This window comes from Kryptolebias marmoratus, linkage group LG5 (genome assembly GCF_001649575.2).
Source record: "Kryptolebias marmoratus isolate JLee-2015 linkage group LG5, ASM164957v2, whole genome shotgun sequence".
NCBI classification, from domain to species: domain Eukaryota; kingdom Metazoa; phylum Chordata; class Actinopteri; order Cyprinodontiformes; family Rivulidae; genus Kryptolebias; species Kryptolebias marmoratus.
In genome coordinates this window covers 6,360,109-6,384,626 of record NC_051434.1, presented here as the reverse complement: position 1 = coordinate 6,384,626, position 24,518 = coordinate 6,360,109, and the positions used below count along the sequence as shown (strand labels likewise).

The 24,518-nt window shown below is 39.6% G+C and overlaps 1 protein-coding gene across 2 annotated transcripts in view; it reads left to right on the top strand.

Annotated features, from left to right (window-relative positions):
- The window catches only part of LOC108240668 (dolichyl-diphosphooligosaccharide--protein glycosyltransferase subunit STT3B), an 85,311-nt gene that overhangs the window by 2,679 nt on the left and 58,114 nt on the right, over nt 1-24,518 (top strand). The window contains exon 1 of one of the 2 annotated variants that reach the window (XM_017424321.3): nt 3,074-3,570. The exons of the other annotated variant lie outside the window; for it this stretch is intronic. Coding sequence (XP_017279810.1) covers nt 3,311-3,570 — 260 coding nt within the window. The 5' untranslated portion in view covers nt 3,074-3,310. Of the gene's footprint in view, nt 1-3,073; nt 3,571-24,518 lie in introns of those variants that run through there. 2 annotated transcript variants of the gene reach the window in all.

The window sequence follows — 24,518 nt, the reverse complement described above, 5'->3', positions numbered from 1 at the left end:
CCTCGGATGAGAAGCGAAACGTCTTCAGCTACAGAATAGAAGTCCAGTTGTTTTTGTTTTTTAACTTTTTTTGAATTTACCATGGCCTGGATGACTGAGAATCTACACCAGCAACTTGGAGGTTTTTATCTCCCGCCACCAAAGGTGATGGTTGTTGCTTTTGCCTGTGTGTGTCGTTAGCAAAATATCTCAGCAACCAGTGGATGGATCTTAATGAAACTCTTAAAGTAATCTTTAGATGTACATATACAGCTGATTAACCTATGGAGTCAATCTCATTCAAGATGGCTGGCACAGCTAAGTGACCTTAGCAAACACAAAAATGGTTGTAACTCGGCCCGTTTTACAGATATTGAGCTCAAATTTGGTGTTGTACAAGCTGAGACTCATCCCCAACACATACTCTAAGAGCTAATTGATCAACTGAGATCTGTATTTAAAACTTTGCCATTACCATCAAGGGTCAACTCTTTCTGTTCGTTAGCAAAATCTCTGATGAAACACTGGATGGATTTTAACGAAACTTTCAGAAAACAATCAATATGTATAGATCCACCACTGATTAGCTTTTCGAATCAATCTCATTCAAGATGGCCGCCGCAGCCACTGTCGTGACGAAGCACAAAAATGGCTATATGTTGGCTAATCTTACGGAGATAGAGATATTAGTGTTGTGGTAGAAGTTGAGCATCAACAATTAAGATGGCCACCACAGTTAACTGAAACAGAAATGGCTGTATTTTACAGATATTGAGCTAAATTTTGTGTTCGCAGCATGATATACACTGAGTGCTATCACATCTCACAATATTGTATGAGATCGCGCGTAATGTCATTTTACAAGGTTTGACCTAAACGGCTATAACTTCCATCTCAGCATTAGATTTCAGTTTAAAGGCAGCGGGCGATATGCATTCCTTCAAGGAATGTTAGGCCTTTAATTAGATTTCAGGATTTGCTGGTGGTGCCACTTTTTTTCATTAAATCAGTCTAGGCCTAAAGTGGAAAAATTGGTATATTGATTTAAATCTGCTTGATCAGCTACACTCCATCTTCCTGCTTTGTAATCTAAACATGCAGTCAAAACAAACAGGATGACGAGTAGAAAGGTTCATATCTGGCATCTGAAGCTTTTTTTTTTCCCCACAACTCCCCTTTGGCATGATAAAAATGTGGATGTCTGAAAATGCAAAGCAAATTCCCTGCATGTTTGGTCTCTTCTCAGTATAAAAAAGAGAAAAAAGTAAACTCAAAGCAAACAGAAACATTCACGTCATTTGCCTTTTTGGAGATGGAGAGCGAAGCTGCCTTGCCTGGCAACAGCACACTTTGTGTCTGGCTTTCACCGGGGCCTGGCCTTTTGACAATAGATGCGACTGAAGCAATCTTCGCTGCCTGCGTTCCTATTTACCTCAAAGGTCATCAATTCAGAATTTGCAGGTAGAGTGGAGAGCATGAAAGGGTAGAGAGCTGCTCATCGTGGTTTCGAGCAGGCCCTGAAGAACGATTTGAGATGCTGGTGTAAACACCCCGTCGTGTGCCCAAACAGAGAGGAACTCATTAGTATGCGTCTGTTAATGGGTGCAAAGGATTACAAGTATTTGTAAAACGCATGTTTAACAATCTCTTGTCTGTCTTGCACTTTCAGCTGAGACACAGGTCTGTGATATTGTCTGCCTTTACTTTTCTTCGATCTCTGGGATCACTTCATGAACTCAGAACTCATCTACCTCTGCCACATCATCTATTCTCCGTAATGACCCCCATCAATTTTCATAACCATTCCCTTACTCTCCTTCATTATCCATCCATCTTTTTGTCTCCAAATCTGTATTTTTCCTTACTCTTATCTTTATATTCCCTCTGCAGTAAACTGACCTCATTTCAGTCTTATTTCCAGCTCAGACTTCCATCTAAAGGTTTAACAAATATATCTATTTAGCATTTTTAAAATCCTAATCATACGAATGACACACTTATTGCACTCTGTATAGATGTTCATTGGGAATAGAAATTAGGGACATTTTGTGAGAAACACAAATCCTTAAGTAGTTGTAGGAGTGTATAGGAGTAGTAGCTTGTTTTAATTTTTCGAAACATTCATTTTTAAGGGTCCCATAAATTATCCAGATTAACTGTAAAATTAATACAATTCAGAGCAAAAACATAATTCACTCATACTTAAAATTGAAAAAATGTGTGAGCATAGAGAAAAATTATTCTGTTGTATGTTTAAGAAAGATAGACAGCACACATCCCAGTGTCCAAACAAATTACAATGCTGTGCACAATATAAAATATTCTTCTTTTTATAAAAGAACTTCTCATACGTTCATCCAAACGCTTCAGACTTTAGAACAGTTCTTTCTATTTAAGATATTACAGTCCTTTGCGAAGGCTGTCAGACTATTGTTCTTTTCCCTTTGGTAATAGATCAAACACATCCCAGATAAATCAATAATGTTTCTATTTCATGGTTATATGAGAAACTACAAGAATAAAAGAAAATATATGAAATTGATCAAAAACCTGAGCATTTATTTGAAACGTTATAAAACTGTTTTATTTCAATAACAGCTTTCAAGCCTTGATGAATGGTGGGTTCCTGTCTTTGCTTGGGGACATAGCATGATGAAACACATCTGTCTTTCTTACCTCTCAGTCCTCAACATCCTAGTGTAACAGAAATATTGCTCTCTCAGAGCACATTTATCTTCACATGCCTTCCTATACTGTAGCTTGAAACTGTAAAGATTTGTTGTTGTTTTTTTTTGCCCTGTATAAGAATAGTTAAACCATTAAGAATTAACTTAATAGGTTTTATTCTAAGTTAGCAGCAGAGTGATTAATTTTTATGTGGCAGAAGATGATTCCTTTTCAATCAGTAGCGACCACATTTTAATATTTATTCATTGGTGACCTTGTTTGGCAATCTGAGCAACCTCGCTCTCCTATTGGCTTAAATTTAGAAAGCACCGCCCCGTCGTACATGTCGATCTGTGATAGGCCGAAGGAGCCCGGAGGGGGGGGGAGACCCCGCCCCTCGCGCAAATCCCGCCCCTTTCCACCGGCGTTCAGTCGTGAAGCGGATCGAGTGTGCAGCCTTGCTGTGTGGCGCATGAGTATGCGGGCAGGGACGCGACGGCTGCGGTACTGATTTCCAGCACGTACGAACACAAACCCGGGGAGGCTCCAGGGGACGAGAAATTCACCCGAGGGGGGAGTTTACGGCCGCACGGAGCGGAGGGGGACACGGGGAGCTTGGCAGGAGGGACGCTTTGGCGAATCCGACCGACACCCGCACGCAGAAATGGCGGAGCACCACGCAGCCAGCGACGGCAAGCACAAAGCTTCCAGCAATTCCGGGAGCTCGGTGCACGGGAACAGCCGAGCGGGCGCCGGGGGTGGAGGAGGGGGCAAAGGAGGCCTGTCTGGCGGGCTGACACAGCCAGCTGGGTGGCAGTCTTTACTCTCCTTTAGTATTCTCTTTCTGGCCTGCCTGGCAGGATTCAGCTCCAGACTTTTTGCCGTGATCCGGTTCGAGAGCATCATCCACGAGTTTGATCCATGGTAAGCTAGCAAAAAAAAAAAAAAAATCTCCTGATCATTTGCTTGTTGTTGTGGCAAAGAGAGAGAGGTTTAAATCCTTGCATGTTTTTTTGAGTTATGAAGGACGTATATTGTGTCTTTGCGCAAGTCACTTTTTATAAGTTGGGATCTGAACAGCAATGTTAACTTTTATTTAGACGCTCAGATATGGTCTTTAGCACTTCAGACTGCTGTTTTTGTCCAAACTGACCAGAAGGATTTGTGTCCTTGGCACAGACACTTTGAATAAAGGGGGTCAGAGGTAAGGTGTGCGCTCTGTCTGTGCAGCTTGACATTTCATACAGTGATCCGGGAATCCCAGCCTTCAACTCTGGTTTCACTAGTGCTGATCTGTTTTTCTCTCACTCTTCTTCCAAAGAAAACACGATTTCATCTGCAGGGACAACTTTAGTCTCGATGTGGAAAAGCACCACAATAACTGAGAGAACCTGCTCCGCTCCCCTCGATCAACACTATATGAAGACTCTGGTTCAGATGGTTTATTGAGGGGATTAAATGAGGGGAGGTGGATTGATTGAGGCCGTTTTCCTGCAGGACCAGACTCGCTCTCTGAGTTCACCCGTATCTCGGTGCTGATTTTATGAATAAGGAAATGCCTTGTGACCTGCACGGTCTCTTGTAAGTTTCCGGCTGCTGTTAGTAATCACAGCAGGCTGTAATGGTGGAAGCCAACTGATCCGGTCTGGTGAGTCCGTCATCACAATGCAGGATTATTCTGCTTTGTAACAGTGTGTCACATGGCCTCTGAAGTGGCAGCCTGGTTGCACTGTCATTCCCCTCGCTGTTTTCTCCACTCTGTGGCGTTCAGCCAGCCTGATGCATTCATTTATTAATTTTCAAGGACAGGTGCTCCATCTTGTTCAGGGTGACACTTACCTTTTCAATTATGTTGATAACTTGATTGCATTTTATTGCCAAGGTGTAAGGCTGTGGGAGTTTTCACACGGTTCAGGTGATCCTTATCCGCGACTGAAATTTGCAGAAGTGACCTTTGCTGTATTAATGGGCGGTGCTGTTTGTCACAAATGCATTAGCAGCTTTTGTTTTCTGTTGTTAATGTATGCTGGTTGAAGAATTTGTAGTACTGGAGGCATTTTGCTCTACTTTACAGTAGCGTTTGGATCTGTCTTGCTTCGCTGTGAGACAGTAAAGTGCCACCAGTTTCCACAGTTACAGGGGCTGCGCAGTTCTTTGCCAACATGTCACAGAAAAAGAGAGCAAAGGCAGCCTTTTGATATTCAAAAGTTTAGAAGCCCTTGCAGTGAGAAGTCTTCATCTGCTGTTCCCAGAAAAAAAAGTTTCTTTTTGACCTCGGTAACAAAGCAGTGCCTCATTGGAACTGTCTGTTGTGGACCAAGATGTTAAAAAACACTAAAGTCGGCTACAAAGTGATGTGCTCTTTAAATTGAAGAATGCGTACAGTGATACTGATAAGACTGCTGTTCTTCTTTTTTTTAATCCTGCACTTTATACTTCTCCTTCTGAAGAGGCCTTATGTCATATTGTTTGAACAGTTGTGAAGAATCTGTTGAATTTTTTCAGTGTGTTTTATAGATTTATCAGTACACCTGGCTGGCTCTGTTTTTTTGATTAGGTTCCATTATGCATATTATTTTCTCTCTTTCTCTTTATTGACGAGAGAAAAGTGTATGTTACGCTGATTAGAAAAGACCTTCATTCTCAAACGCACTTGATTGATGTCGTTGTTGTGAAATGTTGCGGTTTTGTTTTTTCTGCACGAAGCTTCAAACTGTCTACAACCAAGCATCACATTAAACAAGCAGGCAATTTGTAGAATCATGATTAAGTTTAGAAGCCCTAAAATGTCAGACGTATTCTGCAATTTGCAAACACCACAAGCTGTTGCTGATTTTGTGGAAGAGTGCCTGATGTTTTCTGCCTGTTCTGACTTCAGTTACTATTTTTTTTTTTTGTATTCCCGATTTCAGTTCTCCTTTTTGTCGTCTTCATTGATGATTGTAAAGGTTTCCTGATTTCGAAATTTAGTTCATTTTTCTTAACCCAGTTCAGATGTATGCAGTCTTTTTAAGCAATTAGTCTGTAGATGGTTCCTGCTAAGAACATTGTATGCAGATGTAACTGTGATGAATAAACGCCTCGATCCTGCTGGTACAAATGTCCCTTTTTGCAAAGTGCCAGTATTTGCCAGGCTCCTACTGGTGCCTTTTTAAAAGAGCAGAATTTGTTCTGGCTCCCTGAATTGATTATTTGCACAATGACTACCCAGCTCATAGTGTTAGCTGAACAAAATTTTGACTAGTCTGGAAGCTATGTGCTGAAGCTCATGCATCTATATCTGAAAGGAAAGTTTTCCTTGGAGGGAGATATTTTATTTCCACCTTGACTATACTTCTTCTCCTGCACACACTAGGTCCTGAAATATATTAGAGATATTTCAGAGAAGTAGCAGAAGACATTTTGCTTAAAATTTCCACCCAGCCCCAGAGTAAAATGCCCAGAACATCAGTGCACAAGACAATGTGCAATATAGCAGCACAAAGTGTTGGAAAGAGCTGATGCCTGGTGCTTTTATCCTGCTGACCTATATTTTGCTTTCCACTCCATTGCTAATACGGATACATTCAAATACATATAGTATTGATATCAAAGCAAAAAGTGGCCAACAGGGAGCCTTGTCCAAGATTCTCAACATGTAAAGAAAAAACGTGGCGGTTTACCCAACATCATCCCCTTCCTTCACATTTTATGCTGTTAGAGGGCATCTCAAGTAAACAATCTCCCCGCTGTCAAGTACATGTGTGGAAAAATAACTGTCCAAGTCTGCATTAAATTACCTGAATATTCCTCAGAACATCTCTGGTGGTGTTTGATAATGACTTAAGAAGTCTGTTATATGATGGTTAATCACAGTTTGTTGCACCACATGGGTACCAGAATTAGTCGCAAATTGAAACTGCAAAATTAGTGTACAACTTTTGTAGTTTTGCAAGAAGTTTTTGGTCGTTTGAGGTGTTTTGTACTTATGAAAGGGTTAATTTGCACTAAGGCAGATGGACATATTTACTGCGGATGAGTTCTTAATTAACAAACGTGTTACTTAAATGACCTTTCAGAAGATGGCTTTTGGCAAATTTGCAGATATGTACAACCTAATTATTTTTCCAGTTATTTATAGGAACAAAAGTATTGCATGTCAGGCAGCTGTTGGCAACTTTTGCCTTGTTTTGATGTCTATACAATGGGAAATTTATCCCTGCTTAGGCTTTCAGTTGCAACAATACCCTATTAGTGCAACCTCATCATGCTCATGTTACAACATGGACAGAGAAACAAATATGTTTGCAAAGCTTTTTGTGGAATTACAATGGAGTTCTTTGCAGACCCTCTTTTTTTCTAAGTGTGTATTTGTTGTATGCAAATATAGGTTAAGATGGCTTTGGTAAAGTGCCCATGTAATTAAAAGTTAATTAGCCGTGTAGAGCTAGCTGTTGTCTGGCACGCTCATACCTGGATGCGAAGTATGCAGACTGGTTCAAGATTGTTCAAGTGTGAAGCTGAAGCCAGATGCTGCACATCTTTCAGCCATCATTGGGGCCAATTTTAATGTTTTACAAAGCATTTTTATCAATGTCAATAAATCTGTGAACCTCTAATCTGACCTGGGTTGGATTGATTCTCAAGTTTGTGAAGATGGGAGTACCACCTATCATAAATTTTTATGTAAAAGCATAGTTTTCCTTCTATAATCTGCTTACTTTTTTATTTGTTTTTACAGAAAATATTGTTCACTATGGAATTGAATGAAATGAAGTTGCTCCTTATGACAAAGTGAATAAAAACACTTTTTATTGTGTTGTTCTACAGAAAGTGTTCTTGTCACAGCTCTGTCTATGCTGGTAAATATGACCGAAGTTTATAATATAGCTGCAATGTAAAACTTGTGTGTCCCTGCCAAGTTTGAAGTGTGGGTGTAGTTACTTAAGGTTAAAGAGTCATATTGATGTTAAGGTAAGGGCAAGTGGGATTGTGCTTCTTGCACCATCTGCTCTTGTAATATCTGCCATCTGCACACTTCCTCATCATACAACTGTTTTAAGCCCAAGAGCTGCTGGAGGAATGTCTAAAAAGTTTCATAACAACCAAAAATATTATTTCTGCTTCTTATTTCTGTTCCTCAGTTTGGCTGATTGTACTTGTTCATCTGCCTCTGTGTTTGCTATGGTGCATTTTATTTAATTTTTTTTAAGAAATCCTAAAAATTATAACAAGCCCGTGGCTGCATTTAAGATCAGTAGGAGGCTAGCAGGGGTCAGTAGGAGGCTAGTGGCTAGGTTTTAAGCCATACTAAAATCATTTGAGATCATGATCGTCTGCGTTGGAAATGTGGGAACTTAAATGTTGTAACACCGCTGAAAAGTAATTTAGCATCATCTTGACCTTTTCAAAGGTCCTGACATTCATGCAACCATGCTCTGCTGCTTACCCAAGGGTGTGTTGAAGTAGCAACAGCTTAAACAGAGATCCCCAGACGTCCCTCTCCCCAGCTACCTCTTCCAGCTCAACTTGAGGGGAAACCCAAGGCATTATCAAGCCAGCCAGGAGATAAAAGCTGTCCAGCAAGACTCAAGTCTGCCCCAAGGCCTTCTCCCGGTGGGACATGTCCTAAACACCTTCGAAAGGCATCCTTACCAGAGGCCCAAACACCTCAGCTGGCTTCTTTCAGTACAGATGAGCAGCAAATTTACTTTGAGCTCCTTTTAAACTGCTGTTCTCCCTTACCTGATCCTGAGAGGGAGCCCAGTCACCCTTTTGGAGGAAGCTCATTTCAGCTGCTTGTACTCACCATCACATCATTTAGGTCACTAGCTATAGCTCAAGACCGTATGTGAGGATTGAAATGTAGATTTCTAGGTACACTGACAGCGTTGCCTTTTGAATTCAGCTGTCTCTTCACCGTGACAGATCAGCACAGTGTCCTCAGTCCATGCCGCCTATCAATCTCCTGCTGTGTTGCTTTGTGAACAAGCCCCATCCTGAAGTTGACGGTCCACCCTTTTCCGACTGATGACCCTGCTTTCAGCCTTGGGCGTGCTAATCTGGCATTCACATTAGATGCAAGGACTGGAAATATTTTTATTCCTTTCCTTTTGGATGATTCTAAAACTAAAAGTGTGATTTTAAAGCAAGGCGTAGTTTGTTTTTGCTATTTCATATCCCCTGCTTTTCTGGGATGTAATTCTACTGTTGAAAAAAACAATACATTTCCATCTGAGCCTTGACTTTGGAAAGTAATTTTTCTTTGATAAAGTGGCTGACCTTTTGTCTTTATATTTTTATTTTTCCATTGTTTCATTGTAAGAATCATCCACTGATTTAACATTTTAATAACAAAACACTGCAGAGAAAGTGTTAAGTTGCCAATATAGCTTCTAGATTTTTAATGTCTTTTAGAGGCTATCAAAATGACTACATTCTTTTTATGTTCATAAGCACAACTTTTAACCAACCGAGCCAAGCACAACAAACATGGCATTACTAAGAACAAGTGAGCTGTTTAACTATTTACCAGTCCAGTAGAAACAAAGGAGGTTGGCATCAATTTTCCATCATTGTTTATTTTTTCTCCTTTTTTGCTCTATCCCACAAGTAAAAACCATTCCAGTGTTTACTCTTGCCCAGTCTCTGGTCCTCAGAACGCATCGTCTTGCATTTCTTCAAGTGATTTCTTCCAACTTTATTTAAACTTTTTAAAACTTCATCAAGTAAACGGCACAGTTTTGACAGTGTGTTCTCTGTCTAGCTGTTGGCTTTGTAAAGCAAAACATGATTCTTTACAGGATGTCATGGGCCTGGAAACAAAAGCTGTGATTTGCGGTTTCTCAACCCCCAAGCGCTCCATTTCACTTTCGGGCCTGGGAATGTACATAATGAATGCTGTGCCATCAAAGCAAGTCAGAACACAAGGTTTTAAGGTTCACACGTTCTCTAGTGCTACTTTAACACCTGAAATGTCAGCAGTTTCACAACCAGTCCTACAGTTTCACTTTGATACCAGTTGGCACCTCAGGAAAGATGTAATGTCTCTTACAAACTTAATGAGTACTTTTTTACTCATGAAAACTACTAAGTGCTGAGAAAAGGACATTTATCCACAAGAAATGTAGCACCTCAGCTTTTTTATTTTATTTTTCAAAATATAGCACAACTAGTAGGGTAGCAGGTCCTTCAGTTTTTTTTCCCCTTGCATGTTTTACACTTGTATACCAAAACTTAACTCTCCAAGCAGATTAATATATCCCAGGAGTGGCTTCAGGCTTGTAAGCATGCACTGTTGTTTAGGACAATGGCAAACAGTTTTTAATTGCTGTGATCCTCCTTTAAATTACTGGCTAGGTAACAACTTAAAATAATTAGCCTGGATGCAGTGTTCCATTTATTGTAGTAGATTTAGTCATTATCCATCCAAACCATCATATATTGGGTGCTTGGACTTAGTATTTTGTTTTATTCATGTCCAAGCACCAAAAATAATGCTAATGTTAGACTTAGCATATCGCTTCAATTTCCTTTTTTTATTCAAAACCAATGCATTCAAGTTATTGAAAAATTAGACCTTCATTGATTAAAAAATAAGCTTTTATCTTAACATGTTCCAACTATGTGACAATATTTGTCATAAGAAAAATCAACCATGAGTCCCAAAGCTGAAGACTTGTCTTGAATCTGAACTCACAGCCTCTGACTTGTGATGTCAGATAGCTTATAAATGCTGCATTAAAACTAGAGAACTAATCCTTACTACTTGTAGGGGAGAGCTGTACAAATATATCATACAGTGAATAAAGAAAATGATGCAAACTATGACAAGTCATGGTGGCTAGGTCTCAAGTCATACCAAAGTTATTTTGAAGACAAGTTTATTCCTTGCAAAACATTTCAAAATGTTCAGTTTTGACAAACAGGTTTTTGGAATTTCAGTGACTGCTGGAGTGGGAGTGTAAAGGACAAGAATATTAACACTGTTCTTCACTCTTCCTTGTAAAACTTTTGCTTACTGCCTTTTCTTAAGTCAGAAGAGTTCATGTCGATCTCCTGGTGATTAGCTGTTTCCCAGGCAGGGTGTCCCTGGGGTCTTGTGTCAGGCATAGCAGTGCAGCTTGTAGATCTGCAGTCTGCTGCATATATGAAATGGGGGATCTACAGATCTGATTCAAGACGCCTCGGGCATGTGTACAAGTGTAGATGTGTAGATGAGCTACTTCTAGAAGGAAACAGCATCAGGCCTGGAGAAGCCACCAACAAGTACAAAGAAAGGCATTAAAAAACAGGTTTTCTATCAAAATTGTGTTTGAATCCAATGTCTTGCTTGCTTTACAGAAATAGAAAATGTGTGTGCCAACAATTTAAACATCTGCAGGATTATCTTGCAGGACTGAGTCATCTTTCCTTACAGCTCCTGTTTTAATCTTGTCCATTTTTCTGTAGATAATATGACCAAAGCTGTGCATTCTGGGCAGCTGTTCAAGACATTATACAATATAGAGGTGAGAAAGCGCCGTTGGTTCATTCATGCTGAACTGAAGACGAGGATGGCCCAGTTTTTAGCCCTTAGTTTGCTTGTAAGCCCGTGTTGCTGGTGGGGCTTTTCTTGAGCATTCACAAGGCTGGCCACCAAACAAAAGGTTCTTATCAGCAACCTTGAGGCCCCAGCAGATTCTTTGGAGGGTCATGGCAGTGGAATAAAGCCAGTGTATTGGAGTGAATAATTGTCTCAAGTCTACATTCAGATAATGTTCTGATACTCAGCCAAACATTATTTGCTTTGAAGGATACATGAAGCCAGTTAATCCATTAAGACCTTAACATGCAAACACCTGTGCCTATGTATAGAGACAGTCTTGCTTCTTAATGCAATAAATGTTTAATTTGTCAAAGTGCCACACAATATGCACAAATCATGGAAGTGAAAAAGTTAGGGCTTAGGGCTGTGGTAGAGCCATTTTTAAGTTGGTTATTTTGAGGGGAAAAACCCCCAGCTAAGACAGATTCATGTCATCATTTCACTATAACAGTTATTCACAGATGCTCTCACAAAGTCGGTTGTTGTTCTAAAACAAATCTTTCAAAAATCTTTGCAAAGTGGTCTCGTAAAAGATTCAATATATGTTTATTGCTATTTGTATTGCAGGACGAACAAAAATTAAGCCCATCCTTCTTTTTAATACTGTACTGTCCTATTTTTTTATGTTTAATATTGGAGCAGGACCTGAAGCAGCCCTTAAAGTTGGCCCAGAAACAAACCCTAGATAGCAGAACTAAATTTATCCGCTGTGTTCTCGTCTAGAGAAAATGCACCACGTTGGTGTGTTGCCATGCAGAGTAGGAAATAAATGCCTGATTGGTGCTGCTTTTGTCAAGCTGTTTGTTCTCCACTGTCATGGGTGTTTTGATGCGATTGTTGTTCTGTGACCATCCAGCCTGCAGAACCCATCCACCCGGGGAAAACGCAGAAGAAGCAACGTGTTCGCTCATCAAATGCAAGGGTGTAATTGAAGGCATTCATTGCAATGCCTGAGAGTGAACTCTTCTGTTTTGCTGCTCATGCTCTGCACATCAGTCGTAGAAGTGTGGAACTAGTCAGTAGTTGTTGTGCTTTGAGATACAACCCTAAGAGTTGTTGGATAATTGACAGTCATGGTGATTACTTTGAATGTTGTATAACGATTTCTATGAACTTAACTAAACAATTTGAGCGCAACACATATAAATGATCCAATTCCAAAGCAAACTGGTGGATGTTTTCTTGACGTTGTGGTTACAGTAGATCATTACTGGTCAGACAGTCCTTGAATATTGGCTCAGTGTCACTGCTTCGCCCTCTGCTTTGTTTTTGAAGTGGTCCTGAACGCCCTCTGGGTGGTCTGGGGAAGATGAGGGGTGGAGGGAACAAGGAGGATCTGTGCTTATACATCCCTGTCCCCTTACTGACAGAAGTCAGCGTGCAGCTCTGTGGGGGAGTGCACCTGCATACAGAGAAGAGAAGAAAGGAGCAGTGAGTGAAACGACGGTGGCATGGTAGGAGGCAGAAAAAGGAAGACGCAAAATAATGCCTGCCAAGCGTTCAAAACCGAAGGAGGTTTTGGTGGTGGTGAGGCCAAATAGATTGCATTCTTTCACAATCTGCTTCATCAGTTCTCGTTTTCACGTGGACCCCAACATCTGTGCTTTATTTTCTTGAAGGAGGAAGGGGTTGACTTAATATTCTGTCAGATTCTGCCTCAGGTTAAACTGAATATCTCCAGGAGCTGATAGAATACTTGCAGCAGAGCCCATTTAATAAGATCGGCTGCTTAAAGCATCTCTGAAGACTTACTGAACAGTTGAAATGGCTCTGCTCAGCTTATTCTTGAGTAATTTCCCTCCTTTCAGTTTAATCCTGCTAACATTTTATAGAAACTCCCTTGAAATTTCCTGTTTAGCATTGGCAGAGAGGCTGAGTAGATGACTCTGCTGGTTTAACAAAATAAATCTCAAAATGAAAAATTTCTGTCAGGCAGTTTTGGCCGCTCTTCGACTGGTGATAGTAGTTTTTTGGGTTTTTCTACCCATCAAGCAGGTAATCAATTATTTTTAGTTGCTACTGCATGTTAAACGTCAAGAATTTCTTGTTTTTTTTGTTTTATTGCCTCGATCTCTGATTAGATGACTGGCATCTAGTCACTTTGGCATCTCTTACATGTCTTGTTTTTTTCATTCTTGATTCTGAAAAATCTTTTAATGAAGCATTTTATTTTTTGCTTTAAGAATTAAAATTAAACCAGATTTTTATTGGATTGTTTTGAAGGTAATTATAACAATAGCCAGCTTAATTCTTTTATCTTCCAATGGGCACCTCTCCATTTTGGCTGAATCCCATCTTTTGTTTCTCTGCTGCAGATGTGTCCATTGTTCCGCTTTCCCCCACCCCACCCCATCTTCATTTTCTGCAGCCCGTAGTAAGAGGATGACTTTATTTTCCCAGCCAGCCTACCGCCACTGGCAAGCTCACCTGGTGTGACATTACAGATCATCGCGATCTGAGGCCACGGCTTTGTTTCAGGTTGCAGAAACAGCTGACAGTGAGGCAAGGACAAAAACAGCCCACAGTCTCTTCCTGTTGATGCGGGTCCAGGCAAATGGAGGAGTAGTTGAAGGGATGAGTGGGTGAAAGAGAGCTCAGGGCAGAGGATGAGAAATGGCAGATGGATAAAAGGAGGGCAGATAGGACATGGTGACAGCTGGAATAGGTTGTCAAATCTACGACAGGCTGCTGAAAACGAGCCAGTCAGGAGGGGTTCATATGATCGGGGTTATCAAGTTGACCAGCTGGCAGGTAGTCTGGGCCAGTTAGACCAGCGTTGAAACGAGTTGGAAGTCTTGTAGCAGAAAAAAAAAAAATTTAGACTGATGTTAAGACCCCACAGGAAGATTACTAATGAATACAGAAAAACTGAATACAAAATGAAGGTCAGGCTCAGGGGTCATTCTTACTTTACACTTTAACTCTTTTTTTTTTTGGTTGACTTTTTTCAATTTTAGAGCATATAGTTGCTCAGAAGAATTAGAATAAATTCTTTCAAAGACACTAATTAGATATTTTTAGAAGTTCAAATGTTTTCACTCTAGTTCTTATCTTCCATTACTCTAAATAAATGTACAGTTTCAGAAATTTTCTCCTTGCATAGTTTTTTTTTCTTAACCTAACCGAAACAAATCTAATTCTTATTCTTTGCATGACTAATGACTAAAACCAAAAACATGTATGTTGGGATAATTGACAACTCTACTGGTAACTTTATGTAATGTAAAATGTCCTAAAATTGTTCATCCATCTAAATTAAATGGCTAAGAAAGGTAAAAATTCCCCAAAGACAGAGCTGTTGAGTTTTAGTCTAATGCTGATTAGATAGAAGACTGATGTGACACATAAAGAGAACTTGAAGAATATTTTTTGTCTTGTACAATTAGAAAAAAATGTTTTGGTCTTAAATTGGTTTTATTGATGTTGATAAACCTACTTATAACTATTACACACTATAACCCTATTGATTACTTAGCAGCTTTGTCCATTTTTATCTCAAGTAATTGTCTTTGCTCCAAATCGACCTTTTAGACAAACTATTCACCAGAAAAGCTATGCATGTCAACTGTTTTACCTCCTACAACCTATCAGTTTCTGCCATGTTCAGTCAGTAACATCTATTTTAGCCACACATGCAAACTAATCCTAAGTTATCGTTTTAAATGCAAATGCAGCTAAAGTCGGAGTGCCACAGTTGTCTGTGGTATTTCTATCAAATGTCACAGTTATAAAATCGAAAACCACTGTTTGGTTTAAAAAAAAAGTCCTGCTGGACTCATTTTACACACTTTTTTTTTAGACTCGTTTGTTTGATGACAGAAATGAAGATTTAAAAATAACTGAAAACTTTGTGGTATTAAAATACACCAAGAGCAAAGAAAGTAGCAAAAAATCTTGAGAGCTGATAGTTGCAAGAATAGTCCTATTTGCAATGTTATTATGATTAAATGCTCAATATTTAAAGCAAATTCAAAAATATGTACTAATCTGCCATTCAGTATAAAAATACTAAGTTATGTGGTCCCTGTCAAGCAGCTTTAATATGAAGGTTGTGTTTTAATCTGTGAAAACCTATTGATTGGAGTTCTTTTTCTCTTTTAATTAAAGAAGCAAAAACAACAACAAAACCACCTCTATTTCCGTTTTAATCAGAGACTGGTGACAGAAGGCTTAATGCTGGCTGAGAACGGGTTGGGGGGCATTGGCTGGGGGCATTGTTGGCATTCAGAAAACTGCTGCTATAAAAAGTCTTGGTAGTGCTTTAAAGATTGCATGACTTATTGTAGCTCCAGGCGCCCCACAGCATGCTTCAATGTGCTTGCCGGTCATTAAATAAATGGTTTGTTTGGATGTTCAGAAACGTTTTAGATATGGTATAACAACTTATCAAATAATTTCACACTCAATTAGCAAGATACAGTAATGGCTATTTTAAAACATTGCTATAAAAAGGATTATTCTTGATGCTCAGAGTTTATATGCTTTATTCATATATGAAAAGGGTATAGAGTGAAAAATGCCTCCTTTGTTTGCACTACTCACCTGTCCATTTGCTACAAGGAAATGGTTTCCCAAGTATTGTGCTCACTGTCCTCAAGCCCCCTGTGTTTTATTATTTTTGAGTCCATTTACTCTGAAATAACAGTCCAGTTAGGTATGGAGCTCTGCATTTACTGCATTTTCCTGTTGCCACAAGGGTATTACATCATGCCAGTACTAACTCCAACGTTTTCAGCTGTATGTTTTTTTTTCACGATATTGGCTTTAATTCAGTCATCTTCAACGGGACGTCAGTTTAAAATGTTTTCTCATTTTACGTTATGTCTCATTTTGCAGCGTTTCAGTCTATGGAGACACCCCTCTTCCTACTCATTTTGCCTTTTTATGAAGCCTCCCGATTCCAGCCAAGTCCTCTGAACACATTTTTCAAAATTATTAAACAAAATGATTTTTCCCACGAGCTAGCTCCTACAACTTAATGTGTCCCAGAGACGTGTAGCTCAGCAGGAGAAGAGGTGCTTTTCCTTCTAAATTTTAATCATCGTCCCCACAGGCGTACTTCGTATCTGCTGCCGTCCTTCTGCATTTTCTAATCCTGGGTGGACTGACCCACATGAAGTGGAGGATGCTTTTTTTTCTTCTTCTTTTTAATCATTGATTTTCTTTGAAGCTTTTTGCTTTGATTTAAGCTTTTCTTGTACTTTCTTTTTAATTCGGCAGTATATAGCTGATCACAATCACATTTTTTTTATTTTCTTGTTTTGTCAGGAGAAGACCTGATTAAAGCTGTAAATTCTGAGATAGCAAAGTGATTGTACCATCTAAATTGGATGTAGACAAAATCTTTCTGAAAGCTTTATTTTGACTTGTGTCGCAGGAAACCTGACCCTTCCTATTCTTCTTAATTTAGTGGCTTTTATTGCTCAATTTGTGCACAGATTGGATGAAATACAGAAAGAATTTGTTGAAGGAAATGCTGGCTTGGTTGACAAATGCTTGTCATTCCAAAATATTTTAAATCAGCAATCCTTAGATCATTTTTATTATTGGTTTGCTGCATACTAATGAAAACCAGTTTTGTTGGCTTTGTTAGAGAGATTCTGTAGCTTGAAATAGGACACAATCAGCAATTTTAAAGTACTTTTTTTGGTGTTCAGATATAAAAATACTTTATTTTACAGTTGCTCCTCACCTCCAGCTCAATTGTTTAATGATGACACTTCTTGAATTGAAACTGCTTCTAAACCGCGTCTAAATATTTTACTCATAGATTTTCAGGTTTTTTTAAGCAGTTAGTTTACCTAAACCCTTTCTTTTTGTGACAGCTATTGCTTTCCTGGTTTTCCTTCCCTTATCTTTTTTTTTTTTTTTCATTTGCCTCTAAAATGAAAGAAGGTAAAGTTGGAGCAGGTCTTTAATGGTGTCATCTTCACTCCCAGAATTTGTCATCTCAACCTGCGAGTTTCAAAGACTGTTATTTTATTTTTTTTCTTCATAGATGCACTCTAGTTTGAGAGATCAAGGGGATATTTCCGACACTAAAACGACTCCAGCTCTGAAGATGGCACCCCTCCATTAAAATGCTCCCAAAGCTCCATTAGAATACAGTATATGAAGACCATTAGGCAGTTGATATGATTTTACTAAGAAGAAATAAATGACCCCAAACTTTCACATTTCCCTATCAGTGTAGTTCCAGCAATTTAGCAATTACCACAAGTCATTAGAATTTCATTTACTGTGACTACTTATCTTGACCTTGAAATATATTCTTTCAGTCCGAGTGGCTTTTATACCAGCGAGTTTCATCCGTTTCTTTCATGCAATTCTGTTTCCTCTGCTTGGGTTATGTCTTTGCTGTTCTTAGCCGTAAATTGTGGACTAACTCCAGCATGACCCAAGTTATTCAGAGTTACATTTCAAAGCAAGATTACCATGTAAAGGGCCCGTCAGGGTTTTAAATCTCAGCCCAGTTGCTGAAGATGTGACATAAAGCTGAACCCTCTACTGGTTTTAAAAACATGTTCTCTTTATTTACAAGCACAAGCAATTTCAGGTCTTTGTGTGTGTTCTGGGACATTGTGAGTGTTGACTCCTCTCACAGTCAGGAACTTTTACTTTTTGAAAATGTGAAACAGTCGTTGAAGCAGGAAGGTATCAGTTTCAAACCCTGGCTGCGGCTTTTCTACGTGGAGTTTGCATGCAAGGGTTTCCTTCTACAGATCATAAACATGCATGTAAGCTTAATTAGGAACTCTTAGGTGTGCGTGGTTGTTTGTCACGTTCGTCTCCGGGTCCCTGTGATGGACTTGTGACCTGTTCAGGTTGTAGCAAAGACCGCTAAAGATGGCCACCAGCTCCCTGCGACCCTACATGGAAAAGTGGGTAAAGATGGATGGGTGATCCAATATGGCGCACTGTGGTGTAAATTTGCATGGGATTTCTTCGACAAAATGCCCTAAAGGTTTAGGCTTTTAACATTTTAAAATACAAGCATCCTGTGTGAATTACAATATAGATTCTGTTCTTCAAGAGCATAGTTTTTGTCAAATGCAAACACGCATATTTTATCATACACGTTATTAATGAAAAATTACCCATCAGCTCTTAATGGTGACCATCTGTCGCTTGTTTTAATGCAAGTAAGAAAGTGAATAGTACTATCTCAAAGATTTCTCACCTTGCCTTGTGTAACTTGTGACATTAGTCTGGCTGTTTTGTGTGAGTGTAATTTATTATGGGGGGGATCAGAGTGGTTATTTGCGCCTTTGCATTTCTTTGCCAGAGTTCAATCAGGAGTCTTGTGCTGAGAGCATCATCTGTCTGTTTCTCCTTTATCACCTTCTCCTCTCATCTTGCACAGACACACAAATACAGCCGTGCACTTTGCCCGAGGTAGCTGCAGCTCGAGCTGGTATAATGTCCTTATGACACTCCCAGCAAAGGTTGGGTCGTGTTTGATGGAGGCTGTTAAACTAAAGCTGAATTTGGCTGTGAAATGCACTCCCATCTCTCAGGCTCCCAGTAATAAGGTGCTGGATCTGTTTCCGCCTCTGGCTGGGATTTGGAGATTTGCTACCCGGACGATAGCAAGCGGAAGCTTTTGCTCTTGCTCACCTCTCCACATCTAACGGGTGTAGGGAGGAGGGAGAGTCTGACGTTTCCATCCAGGATGAGCTCCTTGTTGTCTTTTATGCTTTCTCATTGCCCAGAGCCAAGTCTGCTAAGATGCTATCTCTGTGCATTTTGCTCAGATGCATTATCTGTGAGTGCGTGTGCTTGATTTTAATCTTTGCTGAAGTTCTGAAGCTGGATTAGGGCAACTGTATTTAGTCTGGAAAGTGTGATAAGGTTTCTGCTCCCTATAAGTTTGTAGATGTTTATAATCCAGCAGAGTTGACTACTTGTCTAGTGGAGCTACAGTATAAAAGGCTTTCTATTTGATGTGTGTGATCACCAACCGTCAATTTCATTTCATGTACTTGTTGTGATAATCTGAGGCAGTATGTTGGCTGCAAAAGCTAGGCAGAAAGAAGTGGACAGTAGCACAGCTCTGATGGGAACAAATTTAAAAATTAGCATGATTCCACATTGGTATGAGGTTAACTTTGTAATGTATGAGGCCCTGAACTTGTTCTCCCATTGCCATGAGACCGAATTAGGTCACACATCTGTGTTACAGACACCGCAAGTCAAGAGGAATGTAAAATTGTGTTATGTCTCACTACAGTGATTCAGTGTAAGTATTAAGAACTCTTCCTGTATGTCCTCAGACACCCAAAAGAAACTCATCCTCGTGCAGAGATGCGTTTGGGAGTTTTTGACCTGAATTATTAGCAGCAGCGCATACAGCTGCAGTGTTCTTTTTGGTTCTTTCTTTTTTTTTTTTTTTTTTTTAGCCACAAGCAATCCATCAACTTTACCACAGAAGCCCTAAAGTGTGAGTTTCTTCATCATGGGTGACATTTAATTGGAGTACCAAGAGGAGTTATTGTCAGAGTTACTACAGCAAATTTGCCCCCAAAACAATGCCCTAGTCGACAAGTACAATTAGACATTCAGAATCACAATTATATAAAAAAGCATCCGTTTCTATGTTTTACAAAGTCGGAAAGTCCCCAGAGTGATATCTGGAATCGGCATGGTAGCTCATTACATCGCCTGGATCATTAGGGGCGGCTACATCAAACAAACACTCTTCTGGTGTGCATGCATCTGTCTTCTCTTGCTTTTGTTGTCAATGTTTATCTCCAGCTTTTTTTATTTATATGACTAAGAAATGCATCAGAAAAGAACCAGGAGTTTAAACACTGAAAGTAATGACCTTTTTTAATATACAAATGCCATCTGAATAACGAAACCAATCAAATCACAAATTTCTTCTAGTATTTTTTATTTTTTGCATCCTGGAGCAAAGTATTCTGTCGTTCTAATTATTTTGTGTTGAATGAAACTTCAACATAAGCAAACATTTATGTAGCAAAATGAAGCAGTTTGCTTTAAAACAGTGTGAAGAGTTTCTTTCTTGACAAAAAATAAAAAAAACACAGACTTCTTCTTTGTTCATTGTAGTTTGATCTTTTGTGTACACCTTTACAGCAGCTGATCCACTCATGAATGAATGTTGATTCATATACTCCCTTTCTGTGCAGAACTGAGAAATTCCTCTTCAGAAATCACACCTTTTTGCTTAAACCCAGCTGAGTCCAGCTCTGACAGTGATGCCTGGCATTTTTTTATTATTGATTTCCTTTTTTCTTTTCACAAAACTTCAGAATTGACAACTTCCCTTAGCTGTAAGAAGCTCATAGCAGATTCCTCCTACTTATTTGAAAAGCTCCATTAGGTTTCAGTGAACTCGCGTGTCTTTCAGGCGCTGTAAAATTTGGGAATTGGACCTCCTTAAGACTCTCTTGTGGAAAACTTCAACTTTGCTTTGTCACCACTTTAGGGAGAACGGGGAACAGAGGCAGAGAGGAGGCACACGGCTCTGTTCCCTCCTATTATCTCGTAGTCATAGAATATGAAACAGCAGATGCAGCCATGTGTTAGGAAATAATGATGAAGAGACTGCAGTGCTACAGAAGACAGTGTATAATTACTCAGCCCTTGCAGCAAACTCTGACCCGAGTGGATTTTGGAATCACACTGGCTCTGCTGTTCATGCAGACATGGCAGCTTTGGGGCAGCAGTAACTTGTAATATGATGCTGGCACACTGTCTTAATGATTGGGAAGTTCGCAGCGAGGGGGGTTGGGGAAAGTGCCTCATATCTTCTCGACGAGGCCGTTATAGAGCACCTTTGCACGGGTATTTAAACCAATGAGGCGTAAATGTCTCACGGACTTCCTCTGCTGTCTCTCAACGACTCTACATATCCTCGCAAAATTATTGTTGTCAGAGATGGAGCAATAACGATGTTTCATCCAGGGAAATCATGTTTATGTTGACAATGTAATTATCTGCATGTGTATTTTATATTTCTGTTTTATAGTTTCATTTGTATCCCCTGTCTTTCCAAAACACGGGTGTTTTTGAGCTGAAGTGAACGTTTTGATGCGATATCTTGCTGTTCACGGCTGTAGCCAGGTGTCTTAGCTTGATCCTTGCCCTGAGGTTTTCAGGGGTGGCTTTTGTATAGTTTGCACCAACACAGAACATTTTAGGCTCCCCAAGCATCGCAAGTTTTGAGTTCAGTTTCTTCCCAACTATAAAATAGACTTTTAGGACCAGTTTTAGCACAAAACTGAGAGTTGAGCATGTTTTTCACATTCCTGCTGCGAGTAGACCTGTCAGCATATTCATTTCCCTAATGATGCGAGTTCTTTTGAAACTCAATAAAAATATCAGCCTGTGATGATTAGGTCTGTAATTATTGGTGCTGTTTGTCCTCGGTGTTTGCATTTTTGATTGACTATTGATTAGCCAATCGTTACGACGACCGCATTTTGTGTGCCCGTCTCTGGAATCCGCTGCTTCTCGCTCTTTAAGCCCGGCTCCCTCTCAGTGCTTTCCCTAATTTTGGTTGATGGTAACAGTAAGTTTTGATAAAAGAGAAGCCTCTGTCCCAGTGGACTCCTTGGCTAAATGTGGAATTGGTGTGCCTTTCATCCATTTCCTTTGATTCGCACGCTTCTGTTTAAAATTGAGTGACTTTGTGCTTTTGGGAACGTCACATTTCTTTTTTCCCCTCCTTACCTATTAAATAAACTCAAAAGTACAGTTTTTTTTTCATTGCCTTTTGAAGCTATCTTTTTAAAGACCTCATTTTGCTGGCTTTATGAGATTTGGGAAATAAAAAAAATAATAAAGAGCCAGCCTAAAACATTGGTTTGGAAAATAATCAAGAAAACAAGGTCACATTTCTTTGTAAAAAGAAATTCAGTGATTTCTTTCTTGTTTCTAAAAACAGTTGTTTTTACCAGTCCACCTAAGCTTCTTTACAAATATTTCTTTATTAATAAACAGGAATAATGTCTTTTCTTCTGTTGCTGGTTAGTGTCGGGAGAACCTGCAGAGTGTTTTTGAACGGAGAAGCCTCGCAGCATGAAGGTCATTCTCAGGTTCGTGTCTAACCAGAGTGAGACGGCTGTGGCACTTTCTCAGGTGGAGAGCAGGAAGACTGGAGCACAGACAGGATGGGTCTACCTGCATAATGTCTTTTACTGCACCCGAGGGGCAAAAGTGAGCTGTGCAGAGAGGCAGCCATTCCAAGTCTGTTGCTTTAAATAAAACTATTCAGAACAGCAACAAAAAACGGACAAACTTTTCTGCTTTGTTGCTCTTTTAACCAAATACTTTGAGCATTTTCTTTCATGAAGTAACAACATCTGAATGTTTTGTGAACAACTATTGGTCAGAAAGCAATTCTTAACCCGGTCTGGTTTAGTGAAGTTCATAAATAGAGATGACAAAGCAGTTTAAAAAAAGAAAAGCAATTTCGTAGTCCGAGGGAAATACAGGGCTTCAAAAGTAAATGGATCAAACTATGTGAATCCAAATCATTAAAGATTAAACTGGGGTTCTTGAAGTTCCAAACGCTGCATCACGCTGCAGTGCCCACTTCGTCTCCAAATGCAGAACTCTGATCTCTGTCATAAGATTTTATTTCTCCTACACAACCTGAAAATAAAGTTACGTGCATCTAAAGGTTCGTTTTCACGCAGATTTTCTTTCAAGCGCTGGGATTGTCAATGACATTTAAATGTCAGGCCATCCAATTACTTCCTGTTTAAATAAATGTCTGTTAGTTTTCAACATGTTTGATCACAAGTTTTCTTGGTAGAAGTCAAAATTAACTGTGTAATCAGTACCCACCGTTGTCTGATTGCTGCTGCTGTAATGTTTGAGGTTTAATGTAGATATAATGTGTGTAAAATGTCAGATTTTAAAGTAGTTTAAACTTTTAACTAGGATCCAGTAAAACTGCCAGCCACTGATACAAATAAGTAGGAATTAAAAGCTAATTTATTTTTATTTTTTCCGTTTTAAATTAAAACTACGAAGTGGCTTTTTCTGCGTGCTGTCTATTAAATCAAAAATACTAATCTTTTTTGCAGTTTCATAACTGCCAGCCTTTTTGTGCCTTTGTTGCATGCACATCAACAAAAATTTGTGGGAAAAAAAATCCACTTTTTGTGCATTTGATCACTATTTTAAAAGGTTGAAAGCTTTCTGACGCACCAAGACCAAGTTTTTAAAGGTCACCTCTAATAGTATTTGCTTTTTACTGCTTTACTGCCTACAGTCATTTATGTTTTGTGTTTTAAAGCGCATCATTGGGCATGTAATTAGAAAAGTGTTTTTCCTTCTCAAAAGGCAGAAGTACCTTCTTAAGATGGCTGAAAACTAATTGTGCAAAATGATCAGGTGCCTTTCTGTTTTCTACTTTTTTTCAGTTTGAACTCATTTGTGGTTGGAGCTTCAATAAAGTAAATGCAGTTAATGCTGGGTTTTTTTAAATCTCTTAAGAACTATGTGTCTGTTTTTCTGTCTGAAGCTGATGTAGTTTGCAGCAACTGTCCCAGAAGCACCTGCTGCCATTGAAGTCCACTTATTAGTTGTCATTCACACAGGATCTTTCAGATCTTTCATCTATACGAGCCAGATTTGATTGGCATGTCTTAAAAAATACATAAATAAATTAAAGCTGCAAGCAGCGTTGGACGGCCCTCGCAGCTCAGCGCCGCTTCGGCCTATGGCGACCGCGGGAACTCTGGCGACCGCCCTCTACGCTCTCGCGCACTTCCCGCGTATTTCCCTTGCACTTCCCACGCCCTCCACTAGGTGGCGTTCTTGGCAAACGTCCTCAATCGCCTTCAGTCCGGATCATTACGATTCCTATCGCATGTTTTGAAGTTTCACCCTCCTACGATGAATGGTTCCAGAGTTAGAGCACGTGTGCTGGTGCGACCTTGAACTTTGACCTTGTGACCTTGAACTTCAAAGTCCTGGTCCTTGACCCATGAGGGTTCTGGCAGTGAAGTTTGACGTTCCTACGACAAACGGTTTCAGAGTTAGAGCATGCACAAATATGATCTNTAATTTNAGCTCCCNTTAGCTATTGCGGCCATCTTGATGTCACAATTGACCATGTGAATGTGATCAGTGCTGGTCTGGTATGACCCACAGAAAGTTTCAATNAGCTGTGACCATGTATGAAGAAGTTATTCCACATTGATGTTTCATGGCGAATGGTCAGAGTTTGAGGCTTGGCCACGCCCACATGCTTTGATGTATCAAAAAGCTTTTGATAACTTTTGACCTTCAATGTCTCAAGACTGAGCTCAGTGATTCTGAAGCCTGT